The sequence below is a fragment of the Sorex araneus genome, chromosome 1 (assembly GCF_027595985.1).
Source record: "Sorex araneus isolate mSorAra2 chromosome 1, mSorAra2.pri, whole genome shotgun sequence".
NCBI lineage: Eukaryota > Metazoa > Chordata > Mammalia > Eulipotyphla > Soricidae > Sorex > Sorex araneus.
This window is the reverse complement of record NC_073302.1, coordinates 32,652,820-32,676,332: the sequence shown is the minus strand read 5'-3', so window position 1 is coordinate 32,676,332 and position 23,513 is coordinate 32,652,820. Positions and strand designations below refer to the sequence as shown.

The following is a 23,513-nucleotide window of genomic DNA, read 5'->3' as shown; positions in this document are numbered from 1 at the left end:
GTTCGGGGGGGATTGTAGGTGGGGGTTCCCGGGAATGTTTCGGGTAACGCCTTCTTGTCCGGGGGCGGGCGGTCAGAGAGCTGCTGGGCTGAAAAGAGAAGAAGCTGACAACAGGGAGGAGGCTCCGGGGAGGCCCGGAAGGCTGGACAGTCTGGCCGGGGAGCGAGTTTGGGTTGGGGAGCAGCCCCGAAGCGCGAGTAATGTGCCGCTAGGGTCGTGACCGCTTGGGGACCGAGGCAGGACCTGGCCGAAGCTAGCCTGGAGGCCTCGCCTCCATCGGGCCTCGTTTCCAACGGCCGGCTAGGCCTCAGCAGAAGCTGCTCTCCTTGCCATCACCCCGGATTCCTGCCCTGATTTCCTGGTCCGCCGGGAGATGGCCTCCCCGAGTCCCCCGCCGGAGGCAAAGGTAAGTCACCCCTCCCGAGTACCCCGCTTCCCTGACCACGACCGGAGCCAGGCCGCGCCTCCTCGGCCCCCCACTTGGCAGTCCGCAGGCTCTAGGGCCAGGGCCGTGCAGAGAAATACCCGTTGGGGCTCCAGGTCCGGACTGATCAATCAGAGAAAGGTGCACTGCTGCAAACTAGTGTTCTGGGGTGTTTGTTCGTTCTTTCGGGTGCAGCACCCGTTTTTGACCCTCTTCTGTGCGTTCAAGATGCCTCGACCCCAGGTAGACACACAGAAACTTCCAGGGAATCGAACAGGGTCCCAAGCCCGGGTGCAGGGAGGATTGGAGCTGGGCAAAGAGGGGAAGGAAGCTGTAGGACTGCTTGGGACAGTGTACGAGGGTTAAGATACCAGGTTACGGCTTATGACTGAAATTAAAATGTGGGAACCCCAAATAGCAGGACAGAAAAACCCTGTCCGTGGGCCCCTCGCTGCTCTGGTCCAGCTCTCTCATCCTCTGGTTAGAGATGCCCATCAGTGACCGTCGCATCCCACCGGTGGCCTCATTTGGAACTGTCCCTGATGTTCGGTCCAGCCTCCCAGCTGGATCAGTAATTGCTTCTGCCGCTTTCCTTGATAGAGCTATCCTCAAGGCAAGAACTGATTACAGCAATCATGCACTTCCAGAGGTTGCTGATTGACATTTGAGGATATGGCTGTGTTTTTTACCCAGGAAGAGTGGGATTACCTGGATGCGGCCCAGAGAAGCCTGTATAAAGATGTCATGATGGAGAATTACGGGAACCTGGTCTCCCTGGGTAAGAGTCCACTGTTTTCTCTGATTAAAATATCTACTGACTAACACTCACTGACCAAAATACAAAGACTTTGCTGGCTTGCTGTCTTCATAATCTCATTCCCATATTGCTCTGTACTTTCTCTCCTGGCTCATCCTCCCACAGCTTTCCTCCCACCCCTTTTCACTCTGCCTTCTGGAGCCCCTGTTCCTCTTCACATAATGTTCCTTACCCCTCCTGGCCTTAACCAAAACCTGGCTCTTTCCCAAGGACACCCCTTCTCTGGCAGGCACTGCGTATTCTCCCACATCCCCTTCCTTCTTGTCCTTGGTCTCAAGGCTACAAGGAAGGAGTCATTGTTCCCCCAGCTTGTAAGTTCTGATCCCAAAGCATAAGTCTTCTACTTTCAGGCAAAATGCCCATCCTTGAGGGCCTAAGTCATCTTGTTGTACCAGTGCAATTCCTTGTCCTCTGTCTGCTTCTTTTGGTTCTTCCCACCAAGACTTTAATCTTGTTTCAGAGTGTTCTCTGTGCTATCCCGTGCCTTGGAAGAGGTAGTGTCTACTTAAGCTTTCTTGTATCTTGACAATATTGTGGGACCCTGCTTTACATTTTACTCAACAACTCACATCAGTGATTCCACCATCAATAGCTTCATAGGCAGACCTTAAATCCCAATCTTGCATTCTCTGACCAGTTTATTCTAGTTGTGGGTGTTTATGGCTATAGCTAAACAAGGGTGACTAAAATAGACATAATCGTTACTCAGGTGGACTATGTCTTATCTTTCTACCTCTCCTACTTCTTCTCTTTTCCCAATTAAAAAAAAATAATGGTTATTTATAATAGCATGACTATTCATGCTTTAAGCATACAATGCTGTTGCACCACTAGAGTATCAATATTCCTCTGCCACTGTCTCTTAACCTTCTAACACACTTCACACCATCCCTCCTCCTCAGTTCTGTAGGTAGTTCATTTTCACTGCCCATTATCTCTTCCCTAGCCTTTTTTTTTTAGTACTCCACATCTGAGTGAGATCGTGAGGAAACCTACTCATTCTTTGCAATGTTTCCCTTTCCTTGTTCCTTTGTTCCTGCCCACCACCTCCCTCTTGACTTCTCCTCTACTCCATGAGCCTGTATATAAATTATTACTAGCATATTATCTTGCTACTTGTCATTACATTTCTGCAGTCTTCAGATCCTAGATTAGATTATTAAAGCTGTCATTTCTTCTCTCCCACTTGAGTTGCTCAACATAGCACTGTCACTGTTACTGTCATCCTGTTGTTCATCGATTTGCTCGAGCGGGCACCAGTAACGTCTCTGTTGTGAGACTTATTACTGTTTTTGGCATATCAAATACACCACAGGTAGCTTGCCAGGCTCTGCCGTGCGGGCGGGATACTCTCGGTAGCTTGCTGGGCTCTCCGAAAGGGACAGAGGAATCAAACCCGGGTCGTCCGCATGCAAGGCCCTACCCACTGTGCTATCACTCCATAGCAGGAGTAATTATTTTTATCCATTTTCTTTTTTCTCTTTTGTTTTTTAGGCACATCTGTGGTGCTCAGGAGTATCTCCCTGAGGTTCTGTGGGTGAGCGGGGTGGGGAGCCGTAACGGTAGCAGGAATGGAAACTGGCACTCTTGGTTGTGGAGCATGCGCTCCAGCCGCTGAGCCATCTCCCCGAGCAAGAGAAGTTCTTCAACTAAAACTGATTTCCTTTTTTTTTTCTTTTTTCATATAGCTAAGTCTCTTTATGTCTCTTGTTTTTATTTGATACTAGTCATATCATGACTTTTCCAGTTGGGTAAAGGAGGAGGAAAGAGAAAAGAGAAAATTGCTTTCAGCCAGTCTTTTTTTTTTTTTTTTCTTTTTCTTCCTATGTGCTTCTCAAATATTTGTGTTATTGAATAAAAATTTAAGATTCCATTCTTATAACAGTTTATTGTATTAGTCCATAAATTACTTTGTTGGCACTAGTCTCCCTTTCTTCTAGTATATTTCTTTACTTCTATCAGAGTGATTCTGTATTAGTTTCTAATGGTTTGGGGATTTGTTTGTCTTTTGCTGAAGCAGGTAGTTTTTAATTGAACAAACTCCCTTAGAAAGATGTGAGAGGAGAGGGAAAGAGGGGAAATGTGTTCAAAAGAGAACACAGGCTTCTCCAGAGTGGAAATAGGCTAGCAAAGAAACATAAACACAAGCAAGTGAGATATCTGTTCAATGGAAAACATGGACTTAAAGAGCCTAGTGCTTGGACGTTTTAAGAATGAAAAATCTTAATTTTTTATCCTATATACTGGAACTTTCCCAGTATAGTGCCTGCCTCGCTCTCTAGTGTCATCTCTTACTTTCTGCATACTGCTTTAATCACTAGTCCTATCAGCTGCTGACTGTTTTTTTCAGAATGTAGTGCATGGGGTCTCTGAATTACTAGCATTACCCATACTTATGGTATCCTGGTTGATAGGATTAAGCAAATATCACCCTAGACTTTCCCTGCTGCAAAATATGAGTACCATATGGACAAAGGCATGGCAGTAAGCCCATCTGTAGTTTGAATCTTCAGGCACTCCTTCAACTGAAACATAGCATCTCAGCATTTATTATTCCTCCATCCCCATCCTGCACCAATCTTTTTCCTCCTCCTCTTTACACAGATTTTATTCTCTTGAAGAGATCTGCCTTGCTGAGAGATCATCATTACTCAACAATTCTAAAGTAGTGTTTCACTCACTTAATTTTGCTTCATAACACAACTGTCTTACAGCTTTGTGATTTGAATTTTTCATATCTTCTCATGCTATTTTTTTTAATTTAAAAAGCGTTGGTTATTCCATTGATGGTACACAGCTGATTTTTAGTATTTTTTTAATTTAAAAATATTTTCAATGGGGCTGGAGTGGTAGTATAGCAGGTAGGGTGCTTGTCTTGTAGTGGCCAACTTGAGTTTAATCCGTGGAGCCCTCGTGGTCCCCCAAGCTCCACCAGGAGTGATCCCTGAAAGCAGAATCAGGAGTACACCCTGAGCACCACTGGTTGTGACCCCAAATCCAAAACAAAGCAAAGAAAAACTTTTTTTTTTCTTTTTGGGTCACACCCAGCGATGCTCAGGGGTTACTCCTGGCTTTGCACTCAGGAATTACTCCTGGCAGTGCTTGGGGGACCATATGGGATGCCGGGGATCGAACCCGGGTCGGCCGCGTGCAAGGCAAATGCCCTACCCACTGTGCTATCGCTCCGGCCCCCAGAAAAACTTTTTTCTTAAATATAAGTTCCTCCACAGTGATAAGGGTGTCTCAGGAGTTACTCCTGGTGTTACATAGTCCAGCTGTGCTCAGGGGACTTCCAGGTCTATACTCAGAGATGCTCAGTGGGGATGTGGTGTCGGGGTTCAGTCCCAGGTTTACAGCATGCAAATCATGTGCTCTACCTCCTCCCAGCCCCTTGGTTCTTGATCTTACAATTCTTTCCAGTGAAATTAATTCCAGTTTTAGTGACTTTTTCTAGTCTATGTGAGCCATATAGGTCTTTGACAGAATTGGGAATTATTGTACCTCACTGTTAACTCACTGTTTCTCTTCTTTGGTTATAACCTCTTCAGTGTTCAACTGCTTATTCATTCAGTAATTATCAAGCACTGTGCCTAGCCTTAGACTGCAAGTGTTTTCCCGTTGTCCCATTCTCTAAGAAAGCTATTAATTACGATCTTTATTGATGGAGGTGAAGGGTCTCATCCTTAACTAAATCTAATCCACTCCCTGTTTTTGTAAATAGAATTGTATTGGAACATGGACATTCCCATTCCTTTTTGTGTTGTCTGTGACTGTTCTCACCCTACAGTGGCAGAGTTGGCTAATTCAGCAGAAACCATGTGACTTACATAGCCAAATATTTCTTTTCTGTCCCTTTACAGAGAAAGTAAACCAACTACATTTCTGGCATAGAGTTCAGGCACTTTAACTTTATCATGTCTGTCTTATCTCTTCATCAGCTACCATATTGTTAAAACTATTGCGTTAAGGATAATAGACATTCGTTCATATTAGCTTAAGTCAATAAGAGACGTTATAGTCTCAGAGATGGTTCATGGGATATAAGTAGGATTGTAACTTGCCATCAGAAAAGGACTGAAATCATAAATTCCATCACTTCCGGAAAAGTCAGGAATTATATCTTTGTACTCGTTCTCCTTGACAGACTAACTCCCATCTTAAGTTCTGGTATATGTTCCTTTAGCTTCTAAGTAGATAACAGTTTTATAACATCCTGACTAGCTGCAACAGGTTGACTAAATATTTTAGCTTAACTCCAAATTCTTCTGAAAGGAGCACATATGAGTTCACTCTTACTGTAACTCACAAGATGCAAACATGCAATACAAATATGGCAGATACCCCAGAAGACATCCCCGAATGTTGCCACCATACCCACACCTTATAGGTATTCTCAAGGCAGTCTCTGTGGAAGCAACTCACTTATTTTCTTTATCAGGATACCTGATAAATCAAAATATTTTTATGTTACTTCTGCTGTTGTTTAGCAATATATTACATTTTATATCTGATAGTATATGCCACTCTTTTTTTTTAGGATGTTTCAGTTATTTTCTGTATTTTATTGAAATTAAGATTCATTGAATTTTTTTTAACTAATAGAATTTTGATCAGACTGCAATTGGTTCATAAGTTGATTTGAGGAAAAATAATTTGGTTCATCCCAATTCCTGTGTCCTTCAGAAAAATTTTATAATTGTATTTGGTCTTGCATAATTTTTTTTTTTTTTTTTTTTTTTGCTTTTTGGGTCACACCTGGTGATGCACAGGGATTACTCCTGGCTCATGCACTCAGGAATTACTCCTGGCAGTGCTCCAGGGACCATATGGGATGCTGGAAATCAAACCCAAGTTGGCCACATGCAAGGCAAACGCCCTACCGTTATGCTATCTCTCCAGCCCCGTTGCATAATTCTTACCTTTTACCAGGCTTATTTCTAGGTTTCATAGTTTTTATTAATGTTGCAAAATCTATTTTAATTTTTTACAGTATTTGATAACTGATTTTCAAACAGTCTGAAAATAATAACATTTTGTCTTTATCCTTGACACGGACTCCTGGAGCTATTAGGGAAATATTACAAGGTGACTCTCTCTTTTCACACAGGATATAATCCAGCAGAAGAAACAAGCACAAATAGTTCAGAGTATAATAGTAGTTTTAATGGTGTTGTGGACCAGCACTCATGATAATATATACATACATACATATATACATATGTAAATTAAGTAAAACAGAACTAAATATGTCTGATGAACTTTGGGATGGCTTTGTAAAGAAACTATAAATAGAATATTAAAGATTAGTCAGCAGTTCATAAGGTAAACAATTTGAGGACCATTTAGTAAATGATATTTGCAGTGAATTGTCATATAGTATGAGCAGTTTGCCCACTTAAAGTGTAACAGTAACCATGCCAACTATCATATTTTAGAGAGGTATTTTTTTCTTTTAAATGTGGTAGAATGCTGGGCCGGAGCGATAGCACAGCGGGTAAGGCGTTTGCCTTGCACTCGGCCGACCCGGGTTCGATCCCCGGCATCCCATATGGTCCCCCAAGCACCGCCAGGAGAAATTCCTGAGTGCAAAGCCAGGAGTAACCCCTGAGCATTGCTGGGTGTGACCCAAAAAGCAAAAAAAAAAAAAAAAAAAAAAAATGTGGTAGAATGCTAATGAATCCACATATAAACATAATTCTATGAAACTCTTTAATTCTAGTGAAGTAATTATAATGTAGAGTGTACTAAGCTATAGATTATTAAGTTGCTTTTGCAATTATCTAAAAAAAAAAGGGTGGTTTTGCAGAAAATGGAAAAGGTAGTTGTTAGAAGAACATCAGATTTTGGTGACCAGTTAATATTAAGGGGGTGAAATCTAAGATTATTTCCTGCCTAGGGACTGTAGGATAGTAGTGGTTATTTTTAAAAGATGGAGATATGAAAGCAGATAAAGATGATAATGATGTTAATTATAGGCCTTTTTGAGACATCTAAGTGGTGATACTCAGAGAGTCTAGAAAAATAGATAATGATAAAAATATCTTAAGTGCGTGTAAAAATAATATAATTGACAGAAGAACAGAATAAATGGAAATGTAGAAAATGAAAAACACAGGTATGGAACTAGAAGATAGCAACAGCATAAGAACATAAAGAAGATAGTATCAAAAAATTAAACCACATATGCTGCTGAGTAAAATGACTAAAGAATGTCAGTTTTGTTTGTTATTCTAATGTCACTGGTGATTTAATAAGTTGCTCTTAGATACTAGAAACAAGCTTATTTCACAGCTATGAAATAAGTAGAAAAAAGGGGGTTGGAACAATAGTACACTGGGTGTTCGCCTTGCACATTGCTGACCCACATTCAATTCCTGCTGTCTGTTATGGTCCCCTAAACACCACCACGAGTGATCCTTGAGTCTAGAGCTAGGAGTAAGCCCCGAGCATCACTAGGTATGACGCAAAATGAAAAAGAAAAAAATTGGCCATGAAAAAAGATGGTGAGAAACTGGAGAGTTACTATATTAAGGTATTTTTCCCTCCAAAGCTTGACTTTGATCAAGAGAAGAATTTTAGTTTAAGATTAAGTTGGGCATATTTGTATGTTAATAGGAAGGTATCAATGTTAGTATAGATTGAAGATAGAAAAAAAATTCATCCTATTTTATTCAGTGGACAAAAAAACAAAGTTCACTTCATGTGTAGATGAGGAAAAATAATTTGTTAGGCTAAAGTAAAGTTCTAGCATGTTTCTTTAGGGAGTAAAAACAAACCGGGGGGAGGGCTCTGGAATAGAATAACTTTATGGTCAGTTTAAAATAAATGAAAAGTCAGACATCTCCCCAGAAAGCTAGAAAATTAAAAGAAACAGTCTGAAAAGGAAATTGCTTAGGATTACATGTAAATTTGGTAGCTATTGAATCTTATAGTGAAGTTATTTAGCAAGAGTATAAAGTAGAAAATCAGGAAATGTGTCAAAGGCAGACATAATTATCTAATATATTATTTTGTTATTTCAAAAACCATTATGTTATGCTAGATTTTCACTTTATAGATGTCATGTAGACGCAGAATCATCTTTAAAGGAGTAAGAATCATGTATACTCTTGAAGAATGGGATATGACTTGTGATGGGTAAAGTCAGAAACTACACTAGAATGTTCTTTGCCTTTTTTTCTTTCATGACCTTATTTTATATTAATTTGCATTTCCTTTTTCTGTCATAAACTCCATGTCACTTTGATACACTTTTTTAAAATGTCATTTTGTCACTTAATATAAGAACTGCTTTTTGCTTACTATTTTCATTTGTCTATTCTTTTCTTTCCCGGTTTAAAATTTGTCGTTTTATAGATGCTGGCATACAATCTCTAACACCTGGCATATAAAATATAGAAAACTTTCAATCACAATATCCTTCTCAGTATCATTTTATGTGTTCCTTTCTCTCAGTTATCCACACACATCTCAATAATGTTATCTCCTGAATTTTCAGAATTTATTGTTTTCCTTTCATATTATGTTTTCTTCTTTGACACAATGGTTCATCCCTGCATTAATCTTTTTCTTTGTTGGCCCATCTTACCATGCATAATTTATAGCATATATGCTACCATCCTTCCAATTCTGCATGGTCTTAATGACTTTTTCTTTGTTTTGTATCCTAAATATCCTAACTCTTCTCCAAGGTAAACATTGGTACAATGATGTAACTTTACCTGGTACCATTCTAAATGCTTGATATCTATATTATACAAATTTAATTCTCACAACAGTGCTGAGGTAAACTATTATATTTTGTTGACACAGTAGATTATTTTCTTAATCTTATTTTCCTGACAGTTTCTCCTTACTAACAAACAGTTTGATAGTCTGATGTTTTTATTTTCTATTATTATTTCAGATGTTTTAAACAGAGATAAGAATGAGGAACCAACTGTGAAACAAGAAATTGAGGAAATTGAGGAAGATGTTGAATCACAGAGTGTAATAGTAACAAGAATTAAAAGTGAAATGGATCAGGATCCCATGGGTAGAGAAACCTTTGAACTTGTTGGTAGGTTAGATAAACAAAGAGGAATCTTCCTATGGGAAATACCAAGGGAATCTTTGACACAAGAACAGAGAATGTTCAGAGGAAACACTGGCATTCGTAAGAGACCAAACTCAGAAGAGAAATGTCATAAATGTGAAGAGTGCGGAAAGGGTTTTGTCCGCAAGGCACATTTTATTCAACATCAAAGAGTCCATACTGGTGAGAAGCCTTTTCAATGCAATGAATGTGGGAAAAGTTTTAGCCGCAGTTCATTTGTTATTGAACATCAGAGAATTCACACTGGAGAAAGACCCTATGAGTGTAATTACTGTGGGAAAACTTTTAGTGTAAGTTCAACCCTTATTAGGCATCAGAGAATTCACACTGGAGAAAGACCCTACCAATGTAATCAGTGTAAACAGAGCTTCAGCCAGAGAAGGAGCCTCGTTAAGCATCAACGGATTCACACAGGTGAAAAACCCCATAAATGTAGTGATTGTGGGAAGGCCTTCAGTTGGAAGTCACACCTTATTGAGCATCAGAGAACACACACGGGTGAGAAACCCTACCATTGTACCAAATGTAAAAAAAGCTTTAGTCGTAACTCTTTACTTGTTGAACATCAGAGAATTCACACTGGGGAAAGACCTCATAAATGTGGTGAATGTGGAAAAGCATTTAGATTAAGTACATACCTTATACAACACCAAAAAATCCACACTGGTGAGAAACCTTTTCTTTGTATTGAATGTGGGAAAAGTTTTAGTCGAAGCTCATTCCTTATCGAACATCAAAGGATTCATACAGGGGAAAGACCCTATCAATGCAAAGAGTGTGGGAAAAGCTTCAGTCAGCTGTGCAACCTTACCCGTCATCAACGAATCCACACAGGAGACAAACCCCATAAATGTGAGGAATGTGGAAAAGCTTTCAGTAGAAGTTCGGGTCTTATTCAGCATCAGAGAATCCACACCAGAGAGAAGACTTACACATACAATGAAACTAAGGAAAGTTTTGGCCCAAATTCTAGTCTGGTTATACAGCAGGAAGTCTACCCTAAGGAAAAGTCTTACAAATGTGATGAGTGTGGGAAAACATTTAGTGTAAGTGCACATCTTGTACAACATCAGAGAATCCACACTGGTGAAAAGCCCTATCTGTGTACTGTATGTGGGAAAAGCTTCAGCCGGAGCTCATTTCTTATTGAGCATCAGAGAATTCACACCGGTGAGAGACCCTATCTGTGCCGGCAGTGTGGTAAAAGCTTTAGTCAACTTTGCAATCTTATTCGACACCAAGGTGTGCACACAGGTAATAAACCTCATAAATGTGATGAATGTGGGAAGGCCTTTAGCCGGAACTCAGGCCTTATTCAGCATCAGAGAATACACACAGGAGAGAAACCTTATAAATGTGAGAAATGTGACAGAAGTTTTAGTCAACAGCGCAGCCTTGTCAACCATCAGAAGATTCATGCAGAAGTGAAAATCGAAGAGATCCATGAATGTGATGCTTGTGGTGAAGCTTTCAAGTGCCGCATATCTCTTATTCAGCATCAAAAACTGCATACAACATGGATGCAGTAAATGTAGTGAAATGTTTAAATTCAGTTTTATTTGAAACTAGCTACCCAAGTTCAGTTTCAATGTGACTCCCAAGAGTCATATTTAGTGGTAAAGCATATTTGTGTTGACTTCCAGCAAATGGGTTCTAAGTATTCTGTTCATAGTGGGCAGCTGCCCCCAGGCATTGGAAGATTTATGTTACTCCTTGTTGTAATGATCATAGAGAAACATAATGAATTACCTTAGCATCTTTAACAGATTTTCAGCAGAGAGGTTAAACCCAGGTTCAGAGGATTTGGTTATAGTTAAAGCAGGGACAAAATTATAGGTGGAATTAGGAATCTGGTAACAGATAATATTAAAATAGAACTGTTCAAAGAGCCCTCTTCAGTCATCTTACATGGTTGGTTCTTTCAGCTTTGTGAAATGTTTGGCTGTGCATGCCAAAGTTAGGTGATTAACTGTTTGATTAAGTTTTTGAAGAAATAGTCCAACTTTTATAACTGGTATCCAAAGTTTTTGTCATGTTTAATTTCTAAAGCCAGTTGTTAGACATGTGAATTAAATGAAGGCATTTCTGGTGCCTTGTGGTTCCTGGATCTGTGAAATTAGTGTACCATTAATTTTACATGTAGAAATTATGTGGGTCATTAAGTCTAGCAAAGATGTTACTAAGGAACCTTTGGGAGAGTGCCTTTTTTTTAATCCAAGATGGACCCTAAAAGGTCAAGGAAGACACTTATTTTTGTGCCCTCCATCTGTGAAAAATATTTGTAATCCTATACAAATAACATGATTTCTCCTCTTCCGGTAGCATGTGAAAGTGTGCATATTTTGATTATCAAGAATTGTTAATAAAAAGGCCTGAAGCCTGCTAGGAGGCAGAGATATTTTTTGTATTTCTTTTATTTTTATTGTAACTAGACTCTGCATGCAATTTAAAAATTCTTCTGATTCTAGGGCTTACCTTAGTTTATAGTTATTACAAACCTACTCATCTGTTTTAATCATTAAACTTTATTTGTTTTGTGTAAGCGTTCTTTGTTATTTCACTGTAAGATCTATACTGTTTTATTAATGCACTTAAGCAAATTAGAACCATGGATGTTATTTTTAGTTTGAGGCGCTGATTTTCAATACTTTTCACAGGTGTTTTATGTGTACAAAATTCCAACACCAAACTCATCCAGAGTGTCTGCTTTCCTCCATCATTGACTCTGTCCTCTCCCATCCGTAGAGCCCCCAAATGCTCCCTCCCCCCTGCCCCTTGGTAAGCTCAGTTCTGTAGACAAACTCTCAGGATCTTTGGGAATGAGAAGAATTTGAAGAGTTTAAGATTTGGTTTCTAGTTAAATGAGAAACACAAGGAAGAGAAGAAGCAGCTGCAGTTGAGTGGTTAGTATTCTCATTCACTAAGCAGGTTTGTTTTTTTTTTTTTTAAGACAACAGAAGCTAAAAAAAAAAAAAGACAACAGAAGCTAACATGGAGTAAGGGGATTAATAAAATGTTTTTATACATGTAGTGTTTGACCTATCCTTGAAACAGTATAAATACCCAGAAATTTTTGTGGATGGAATATGGTATGAGAGGAGACATCTAAGATATAAACTGATTTAGAAATTCCCCGGTGCTTAAGTACAGAAAATTAACTAAAAGGGGAAAAAGAGAGAGAAAAACAGATTGAGATAATAGGAATTGACTTAATAAACTGGGGAGGCCAAGGTACTGTCTGCAAACTGGAGAACCATGAAAGAAGGTGGTGTGTTCAGTGCAAGGCCAAAGGCCTGAGAACCAGGAACACTGATGTCTAAGGACAGGAGAAATGGATACTTCAATTTAGGCAGAGAATAAATTTGTACTTTTCCACCATTTTGTTTTATTCAGGTCCTCAGCAAATTGCATAATACCCACCTCTATTAATGAAAGTGATCTTTATCTACAGATTCTAATGCTAGTCTCTGCCAGAGATTTCACAACACAGACATACCAAAAGTGTTTAACCAGCATCCTTTAACCCAGTTGAGGTGACAACAGTAAACAGCATTTTTAAAGGAGTGTATACTGTGGTTTGGAACAGTAATACAGCAGGGGGGCCATCTGGCTTTATACGGGTTTGGATTTAATCCCTGGTCCCCCACGTGGTCACTTAAGCCCACCAGCAGTAATCCCTGAGAGCAGAGCCTGAAGGAAGCCCTGAGCACTACGGGGTGTGGCAAAAACAAAACACTGTTCTATATTAGCTTGGAAAGTGTAGGAAAAAAGGTCTGCAAGGAAGGGAAAATAAAAATGAAAATGTTTTTGTTAAAAATAAAAAATGGGGCCAGAGCGATAGCACAGCGGATAGGGCGTTTGCCTTGCACGCAGCCGACCCGGGTTCGATCCCCAGCATCCCATATGGTCCCCCAAGCACTGCCAGGAGCAATTCCTGAGTGCAAAGCCAGGAGTAACCCCTGAGCATCGCTGGGTGTGACCCAAAAAAAGCAAAATAAAATAAAATAAAAAAATTAAAAGGTTTACAGAGAAAACAATGGGGAGCGGTGGGTGGCCTGGAGACATTACATTTCCCTGTACTTGATGAGTCAGACCCCATTTTCACTTTCCTGTGTAAAGGAGGAGGTCATTGACAAATCTAAGGGCATACTCACAGCTCTAAGGACTAGAGTGCTTGCCTAGCATGCAGAAGCCGTGAGTTACACCCCCAGCACAGCACTGTCTGCAGACAAAGTGTAACTTGATTGTCCCCAGCACACACTGCCTGAGGAGCAGACACTGAACATCTCAGCCTGTACAATTAGCCAAGCACAGTCAGCCAAGTGGATGTGCTTTTCATTCACACCAAAAATCACACCCAGATACTGCAATCATGTTTTAAGTTACGTTTCCTGATATCCTTCTCCTTCTCTACCTCCTTCAAAAATGTTTTGTGATCTTGCATTGTTGGTGAGGATGAGTTCATTGAATCTCTAGAAAGACAAAGATTTTATATATATGTGTATATCATCATCATCATCTCATTGATCATTGATTTTCTCGAGCGATCTCAGTAACATATCCATTCATCCTAGCCCTGAGATTTTAGAATATGTGTACAACAACAACAAAAACACGACAGAGCCTGGCATGCTACCCATGGCATATTCGATATGCCAAAAACAGTAACAACAAGTCTCACAGTGGAGACGTTACTGGTGCCCACTCGAGCAAATCAATGAATAATGGGATGACAGTGATATATATATAAAACCATATATAATACATATTATACATATAACACCATATATAATATACATTACAACACAAGTGGTATAGGTTCAATTAGTATACCTTCAAGGTTCTATGTTAATAAAATTAACATTACTTACGTAGCTGTAACAAGTTCATTTTTCTGTCAAGAACACTTTGAAGAATAAATCTAATACAAACTACATTATAAGTATTAAAGACAGGAAAAATCATCTCACTTTTCATAAAACATTTGAGCTTTGATACAATCTGCAATAAGTAATAGTGCTTATTTCTAAGCATTTTATTGCAGAATAAAGCTAATACTACTAATATTTCTGTGCTATTTCCTGTCCAGAGTTCTTCAGGTAAAGCTAGAGCAGGATAGGAAAATATAGGTGTGACTGTAGGAAAATGCCTTAATTTGAATTTTATAAGAGGCCAAGAGAGAGTTTTCTACTATCTGAAATCTTGGGCTATTGAGAACTGCCAGAAAAATTAGCATTATGTTACAAAGCTGCACTACATTTCACTGTATCACCATACACAGGGGCTCCCTTTGCACGTATATGGCCTCTTCTTTGAGAACTACACATGGAAGGATTTTTCACTTTCATTTGCTCCAGAGCTTGCATCTTGAATCAGTAATTTAGTAGGGTGAGTAAATGGGCTGCATTATCCAAGAGAGTTTTTTGTCAACTTTAGTTTTCAGATGGCATACCCACACAACATCCACCAAGAGGTTTGGCCTTCTGGTAGATTACTATCTTGAAGCACTGCACTGTTGCACTGTCATCCCATTGTTCATCAATTTGTTCGAGTGGGCACCAGTAACAAGTCTCCATTGTGAGACTTGTTGTTACTGTTTTTGGCATATCGAATATGCCAAGGGTAGCTTGCCAGGCTCTACCATGCAGGCGGGATACTCTCAGTAGCTTGCTGGGCTCTCCGAGAGGGATGGAAGAATCAAACCCAGGTCAGCTGCGTGCAAGGTAAATGCCCTACCAGCTGTGCTATTGCTCCAGCCCAGATTACTATCTTACATACTAAATTAACTTATATTTAATTATCCCAATCCTCTATATTAAAAAACATTTTTAGCTGTACTCTTGTCTTGCTCAGGATATTACAGGTCCCTATTTTATTGCTTCAAGACAAGAATTTTCATAATATCCCTGCCCAATTTCCCCTTCTTCACTATTTTATTCCTATTTGCCTCACCATTCTAGTCTTATTTCCCACAATGTCCACAACCTAAACTGTATTCCAATTAGACCCAACTCATATTTATCCCGATCCAGATGCTTTTAAATTTTTTTCAAGAGTCAACTGGAAATATAGTTCATATTTACTCATCACATACCTGCTACAGTACACAAAATAATAAAATATTTAAACATTTCATTATTTAATGTAATAAAAATGTTGAGTACTTTATTCAATTATTTCATTCATTAAACATAAAATAAATAACCTTTAAATAATTGTTTTACAGGTAAGAAAACTTGAACTCAAATGAACTATGTTCCCCAATATCATATAATTAACAATAATTTGCCTAGAACTCATTTCATTGCCTATAAAAGCATTTCTTCCTTTTTAATTCAGCACCAAGCTTAATTGAGTCTCATAATTTAAGAAGGATAGCACAGTGGGTAGGACGTTTGCCTTGCACATGGCCAACCTGGGTCTGATTCCTCCGTCCCTCTCGGAGAGCCCAGCAAGCTACCAAGAGTATCCCGCCCACACAGCAGAGCCTGGCAAGCTACCTGTAGCATATTCGATATGCCAAAAACATTAACAACAAGTCTCACAATGGAGACGTTACTGGTGCCCGCTCAAGCAAATTGATGAACAACAGGATGACAGTGATACAGTGCTACAGTGCTACTGATACTGTACTATTTTATCCTTTAATGGCGTGTTGTCTTTACAGAGCTGAACTTACAGTAATAGGTGTTGAACTTGTAGACTGGTTTTATCTGTTTACATGAATTGATTGCCAGAACTTGAGTGTTATAGACTACTTTTAAGAGGCTTAGGCAGAGATGGATGTTTAGTTAAAAAAAAAAATGTTTACTACTCCAATCAGTATTTGAGTAATGGGAAAGAGACATAACCAGTTGTGTCAAGATTCATCTATCTTTTTTCTTCTTCTAATGAATTACATCTCCTTCAATTTCTTTATTTTTTTTTTAATTTTTTATTAGTGAACTGGACTGGAGCGGTAGCACAGCGGGTAGGGCGTTTGCGTTGCATGTGGCCAACCCAGGTTCTATTCCTCCCTCCCTCTTAGAGAGCCCAGGCAAGTTACTGAGAGTATCCCGCCCGCACGGCAAGCCTGACAAGCTACCCATGGTGTATTCGATATGCCAAAAACAGTTACAACAAGTCTCACAATGGAGACGTTACTGGTGCCCGCTCGAGCAAATCAATGAACAATGGGACGACAGTGCTAACAGTCCTATTAGTGAACTCATTCTCAGAATAAAGTGAGCTTGAGGATCTTGGTAGCATAGTAGTCATCTTTGCTATTAAGCATAAAGTTCTTTCACCTTGGAAGTGCAACAGATATTGTTATAAGGAGAGGTCAACAATTCTTAATCTGAGAGCCTGTTTTCATAGTGAGAAATATTCCAGTTTTAGAGACTGAATAAAGTTTAGGGAGGTGGACTCTTATGGGGCCATTTCAAAGCAGTACTTGGTGGGGCTGGAGGTGGGAGGCTGCTGCTGGCATGCTTGGGTGTAGGATAACATTGACTTGCTTTTTCTGCCTTGCCACAGGGAGCTTAGGTTTATTGGGTTACTCCCATCACAGTGCTCCTATTTCTCTGTGTTTATTTGTAATCTCTTTCTTTGTGCTCTGTTTCCCTAACTGGTCAATTACCTTTATCTCCTAAGCAGACTCTGTTAACTTGTAAATATTGCTTTTCTCTTCTCTTTAAGTCTTTTGCATAGTTAATTCAGAGCAATGTCTTTTTGTATGGACATAGGAAGACAATTAATGCTATGCTTTTGTAACTTGGGATTAATTGACTCTGAATAATATTCACCCCTGGCCATCTCTTCTCTTGACTTAAGCCTCAGTTGCCCTTACTTCCTAGCACCCCAAAAGCAGGGCCGATGAGGGACTGGATGGACCCATGGCAAGCAGTGAGCTATCCTGGCATCGAAATAGGCCAGGCCAAAGTGATATAATATGTTGGGGACAGGCTTAGGCACCCCCTGCCTCTGTCCCTGTAAACAGTGACTGGGTGAGGAGGGGGCCTAGGCACTCCCTACCTTAGTTCCTGTAAATGGGAATAGGTATGGAGAAACTTGGCGTGAGGGCGAGTCCCCTGACAGCCGACCTTGACAGGCGGCCGAAGGGCCACCATGCTCTGGCGGCCAGCCTGGAAAAGGGGTCGAAGGGCCGCCATGCTCTGGCAACCTGCCTCGTGAGAAAAGTTGAAGGGCTACCGTGCTCTGGCAGCTGGACTCTGGACTCGAGAGGAGGCTGAAGGGAGGATTGACTCGAATCTGCCATGGCCATGCTCAAGGCCACATCTGCTTTCCCATGTTTCTCAAGGCTGAGAGAAGAAACCGAAAAACAAGTAATAGTGGCAAAAATAAAGTTGCCTGCACCACTTGATTAATAATGTTTATGCCACTTATGTAACCTGCTGATCATTGTTAAAATAAGACTATATAAACTCACTTGGATTTCAATAAACTTGCTGTATGCCGCAAATTGCATGCAGTCCTCCCTAGCCCACTCAGCTCTCATTCCCTCTCTCCAGCCAAGGTTCAAGTTGGCTGTGTGGGCCGCGGCAATAATACATAAGTATAAGTTAAGTCATGAACAAATTCTGTCATGATCCAAAAAGTACAACTAGGTAGGATCCTACTAGGGTTAGGAATGATTAATCTGGCCTGAGCACTGTAGTCTGAGATGAAGATAGCAAGATGTCCCAGGAGAGCCACCCTATAAGCTTAATGTATCTCTTACTGTGTCCATACAAAATAGCTAATATTAAGAAGTAGAATTAAAATGTTAATTAAGTTATTAGACTAAGGAGAGGAGAAACACACCTAAATGGCATTTCTGCCCTTGAGCCTGATCAGCGATCAGGAACAACTTTGATATGCTGATTCTGCTATCCCCAATGCAGGGACCCAGTGGGGAGAGACTAGAGAAAAGACCAGGTTGTAAGATGGAGCGCTCGGAGAGATGAGCTGGAGAGACGGGAGGAGATGAGAATGAGGGGCAGTGTGAGACGAGAATGAGGGGCTGAGTAAGACTGGAGCAGGGGCGTGGGGAGAATAGAATAAACGGCAATTGATCACAGCCTGGCCCTCATTTCCTCCTTCATCTGCCAATGACATTGGAGAGAGAGAGAGAGAGAGAGAGAGAGAGAGAGAGAGAGAGAGAGAGAGAGAGAGAGAGAGAGAGAAGAGAGAGAGAGAGAGAGAGAGAGAGAGAAGAGAGAGAGAGAGAGAGAGCGCTGCTGGAGGCTTCCTGGATTCCTGGAGATTACACACTTGGGGAACCAAATGGAACAAATTCAGAGCCTCTCACATGCAGAATATGCAGTCAGATCTTTGCATTCTCTCTCTGACCCCTAACTCAATTTCTATGCTAAATATTCTATTAAGCCCTCTACAGCATGAGTCAGCAACAAGATGCATTAAAATTTCTGTATCTAATCAGTGGACTAAAGATGACACTCTCCAGTCAGATTTTACCCCTATCTTGCTGCATTTACAAGAAAATTTGATTTCTAGAGAACTTTGAATTTCTGAACTGCAGACATAGAATTGTGAACTTACATTTTAAATGTCTTGACATATTTACTCTGAATCTTTTATAATTTTATTTTTTGGAGATATAGAAACCAAATTATCAAACAGGTAGAATAATATGTTCAAGATCCAATTGCTAGTAAGTGTACATGATTTTAGGCTGTTTTCACTCAAGAAGCTCTGCTTTTCACTGCTATTAGGACTTTGTCTGAGAACAATTGCAAATGACATTAGCCCAGGTTTTGTCTGCTAGCATGTGGCCTTAAACAACTTCCTTAGTACACTGAACAGAAGTCTAGTTTTGCTTGTTGTTGCAGTCACAATGAAATATAAATGTGAACCGGAGTCCTCAGGAAAGTTAAACCAAATGCACTTGTACATCCATTCTTGCTTTGTTGCTTAAAGCCCATGTCAAGATTTCTGCAAGTTTCTAAAGATGAATATTCTTGTTATCACACTTGGCTTCTGCTTCTACTAAATTAATTTACATTATGAATCATTATAAGTCTTAGTAACCTGATTCTGTAAAGCTGGTACAGATGCATTATGTGAAATCAACTCTTTATCTTAAGAAATCAATGTACCATAAGAATGATATGTTTTGGGGTTGGAGTGATAGCACAGTGGGTAGGGCGTTTGCCTTGCAAGCGGCCGACCTGGGTTTGATTACCAGCATCCCATATGGTTCCCTGAGCATGGCCAGCGGTAATTCCTGAGTGCAGAGCCAGGAGTGACCCCTGAGCACCGCTGGTGTAACCAAAAAAGCAAAAAAAAAAAAAAGATATGTTTTGCCATTGTCAAGTCTTTTAGTCACTTTCCCATCAATCCATGTTACTCTCACTTCTAAGACTTGCTGAAGCTTCAGAAAAGCTAAAATGTCTCGTGATTACTTTCAGTGACTTGCAGCACTGGGCTTTATTTTTAGTACATGTTTCATGCCTAGAAGAATAATTCTGTATATCAAAATCCAGGAAGCACTCATATTCTCTCCAAGATCATCCAGTTAATACTTTCTATACCCACCCACACCCATCCCTGCTACACATGTGTGCGCACCCACACACACACATACACACAAACACTGAAATGTAATATGGAGATTTTGGGGGAGGGGGGAGGAGGAGTGCGGGTGGGGTGGGGTCATACCCTCTGATACTCAGGGGGTTTTCCTGGGTCTGCACACAAGAATTACTCCCGGCTGTGCTAGGAAGATCACATGGGATGCTGTATGCATCAAATCTGGATTGGCCACATGCAAGGCAAGCACTCTACCCACCATACTATTGTTCTGGCCCCTTTGAAATGCAATTCAGTTTTGATCAAAATTTATAAATAATTCAACCTTGATTACAAATTCCTGGTCCATTTCTAAATAAGAATTCAAGAGATTTCTTTGCACTAGAGGACGTGATGCTGAGAAAGTTCTTCTTGAAAAGTTTTTAGTCAGAAGAGCTTTATCATGCAAAAGTGTTGCCAGATATTGCAGCTTGGCACATGGTGTGAACACAAGTATTTGCTGACTGAATAAATCAAATTCAACAGTAAACACAGAAGACCTACACTGATGGCAGAGGTACTAAACACTTCTCTTCCTTGGCCTTGTATCCAATATAGTAGAAAGGATCTGAATTCTAATTTATCTGCTTCATCTGCTTAAGTGAGTGACTACCAACAAGTAATTTGACTGCTCTAACCTTGGTCTCATCACCTCTGACATGAAAACCTTGTCTAGTGATCTCTAAGGTAGCTTTTAGTTGTTTATATGAATATAATGGTCTTTGGGAAGCATAATACTGGTATATGGAAATAAATATTCAGATGCCATAGAGGCACATCATAAGTAAAACATCTCTCCCACCCTCTACTTTCAGTTGTCTTCTCAGTTTCTTTGGAGTCTATATTATTAGTCTATACCCAGAGCATTATCTGTTTTCGTGCTCTTGAAGACAAAGTAGCTCACTACCTTCTTCTATGTTGTAATTACAAATCATTTTAATGATTTATGTGCATTTCCTTCATTACTTTAATAGACAGGAGTGCTATTTCTTAACCCATCCACTTTAAGTATCCTAACCTCACAAAATGAAATAGTGCTCTTAACTTTCTTCCAGTTCTCTTCCTCCTTGAATTTCCCAGTTGTTTTTTTTTTTTTTTGCCTGCTAAGGAAGGGATTTCTTGATTCCCTCCAAAATATACATTTAAATAGTCCAAAACTAAAAATTTTAAATTCTCTTATGTGATTGTGGTTGTCTTTAATGCTGTTATGGGTTAATTTCAAAAATCTAAAAATCCAATAAAGTATAATGATGTGGGTATTATTAACTGCAATAACAGGCAGTCCGCTTGGATGTGCAGAGAAAGATGTCCTGTCACCACACATGAGCCACTTGGAAAGCTTTAGGACACAATCACGGTGATAGTCTTTGTACACTCAATGTGCTATTTTAAATAATTTTATATTTCAGCTAGTTTTATACTTAGGTGGCTTTCAATTCAAAGTCTCTAAATCTAGATTGTCAATGCTCAGATTTGACTGCATATTGAAACCAAAGGGGCTTTAAGACTTTCATCTTTAGAGGATCTCACATCAAGAATTTCCTATTTCATTAGAATGTGCCATGTATATCTGTCTAAAAAAATTGCCAGGGCTTGCCAACAAGTAGTCAAAGTTGAGGACACTGGGGCTGGAGCAATAGCCTTGCATACGGCTGACCTGGGTTGATTCCCAGAATCCCATATGGTCCCCAGAGCACCGCCAGGAATAATTCCTGAGTGCATGAGCCAGGAGTAACCCCTGTGCAATGCCGGGTGTGACCCAAAAAAAGGCAAAAAAAAAGTTGAGGACACTGACCTGAAATACCAGTCACATCTAATAATATTCTATGACCTAATAATAGAGTCAAAGATAACATAATAGACTGAGTCGACAGCCAGACAAATGGCTCAACGCACAGATGCACATGCTCTGCATGTGTGAGCCTCAGATTCAATCCCCAGAATTACATAGTCCCTAGAACTCAGCAAGGTAAGTTGTCCCTCCACCCCCTCCATCACCAAAAGAAATCTATTGATTTCTTTTGAAAATGAGAACTGAAAATCAAAACCCTACATCAATCAAAAGGTCACAGAATATTTTATTTCTTTTTGTGGTTGACGTTGTCTACATAATTTACCACTGCAAACATTGTTTAACAAAATGCATTCCTCAGCACTCAGCTTCTGGGGTGTATCAATGGGTAGTTGATATTTGAACAGAAAAAATTGTTTTCATTTGAAAGCTTGTTTTTATTTTCTTATTTGGTGTATGTGTGGGGATGCTGGAGCCTGACTGTTTGAGGTGTAGGGAACTGGAAGTATTCTAAGGAAACCATCAGGCGAAGTTTGCCAGATCCTTGATAGTCAGACTTTTGTTCAATAACTGATTTTTTCCACCTTTGTCTAAGAATTTGAGTTTTATTGGCTTCTCAGTGGTTCTGATATAATTTTGTCTAATTTCCAAGGTCAGTTGAAAGCTGGTTCCTTCTAAGGCCTCCTTCTAAGTCACCCAGAAGAGCTCGAGTCAGGTTGGCCATCCTTCTAGTAGGTATAGGATGTTACGAAGAGGGACTGGGTGGAAGCAGCGCCAGAAGAGCCCGAGTGAACATACTGTCCTTTGGCTGCCTGGGAATTTGCCTAAAAAAGCAAGCGTGACAGAAGACTCTGTTAAAGGAAATGTAACCCAGGGCTTGACCTTCTCTGGTTTTCATTTAAAAACAGTTATACCAGGTCTTGTTTGGATTTTTTTTCTCCTTGCACTGATTTACTATCCCCTCCCTTCTATAATGTTATCTCCTTTATTAATCCCAGTTTTCTGAGTATGTCCCAAGCAAGTCTGAGATTTGAGTAACTGGGAAAGTTTCTTCTTAATGTCAGCAGTACTACAATAACAACGCTAGAAATTCACATTGATAAACTTTTCATTAATATAATTATAAAATAGTGTTTGTTTCTATCTTAGCAGGGGGAGGCTTAGAATAGCTGTCTGCTAGGAAACTGACCACATCAATTGGCCAACCATAAGACAAGGTGCAGTCAAAGGTAGACTCTGGAAAAATTAGGTGTACTCACAAATTAAATTATTTTTACCTGTATTTATCTGTACATTCTACTAGGAAATTTACTGGATGTCATGGTTAAGTATCAGGGAAAGTACAATTAAAGGAGCATAATAAACATTTTTAGTTTATTTACAAGTATTTTCTACTTTAATTTCTCTATAACAATATTTTATATAGATTTTATACTATTCTTTGATTCCTATTAATTAGATAAATTTTAACTAAAATTAAGTTCAGAATACTGAAACCTGTATTGTCATTTGAATGTCTTTTCATAGTACCTTCTCTTTATGTCACAGTTGCTATTATCTTCTCTCTTTAGAATTTATTTTTGTCTCCAGTGATTTTCAGAATCCTTTATGAACCTAAGCACATGTTTAAAATAGCAATGATCTAGCTTAACCTCAGAACTATGGAACCAGAAACTTGTGTAGTTTCTTGTTGGTTTGCTTTTATTTTTGATTTTGGGTCACACCTTGTAGTACTTGGATATTTATCTTGGTTCAAAGTCCTCAGAGATCATTTCTGGCAGTTCTCAGCTGTACTATAAAGTGTATCTGAAGATAC

At 39.7% G+C, this 23,513-nt stretch overlaps 2 protein-coding genes across 5 annotated transcripts in view; one reads left to right on the top strand and one right to left on the bottom strand.

Moving 5' to 3' along the window:
• The first annotated feature begins 13 nt into the window (after window positions 1–13).
• On the top strand, window positions 14–11,879 carry ZNF189 (zinc finger protein 189). Of its 3 annotated transcripts, none has more exons than XM_055122533.1 (3): window positions 14–406; window positions 1,122–1,202; window positions 9,148–11,879. In XM_055122533.1, exons 2-3 carry the CDS (start codon window positions 1,169–1,171, stop codon window positions 10,863–10,865), a joined length of 1,752 nt encoding a protein of 583 aa, XP_054978508.1. In that variant the 5' UTR covers window positions 14–406; window positions 1,122–1,168; the 3' UTR covers window positions 10,866–11,879. The 3 variants fall into 3 exon arrangements, with proteins under 3 accessions (XP_054978508.1, XP_004600327.2, XP_054978502.1); XM_004600270.2 differs by having other exon boundaries at window positions 1,118–1,202; XM_055122527.1 differs by having other exon boundaries at window positions 1,025–1,202.
• Window positions 11,880–21,972: 10,093 nt separating this feature from the next.
• Window positions 21,973–23,513, bottom strand: part of ALDOB (aldolase, fructose-bisphosphate B) — a 16,411-nt gene continuing 14,870 nt past the window's right edge. For both annotated transcript variants that reach the window (XM_055142860.1, XM_004600271.2), the window contains one exon: window positions 21,973–22,521. In XM_055142860.1, the coding sequence (XP_054998835.1) occupies window positions 22,426–22,521 (96 nt within the window). In that variant the 3' untranslated portion in view covers window positions 21,973–22,425. The remainder of the gene's footprint in view (window positions 22,522–23,513) is intronic.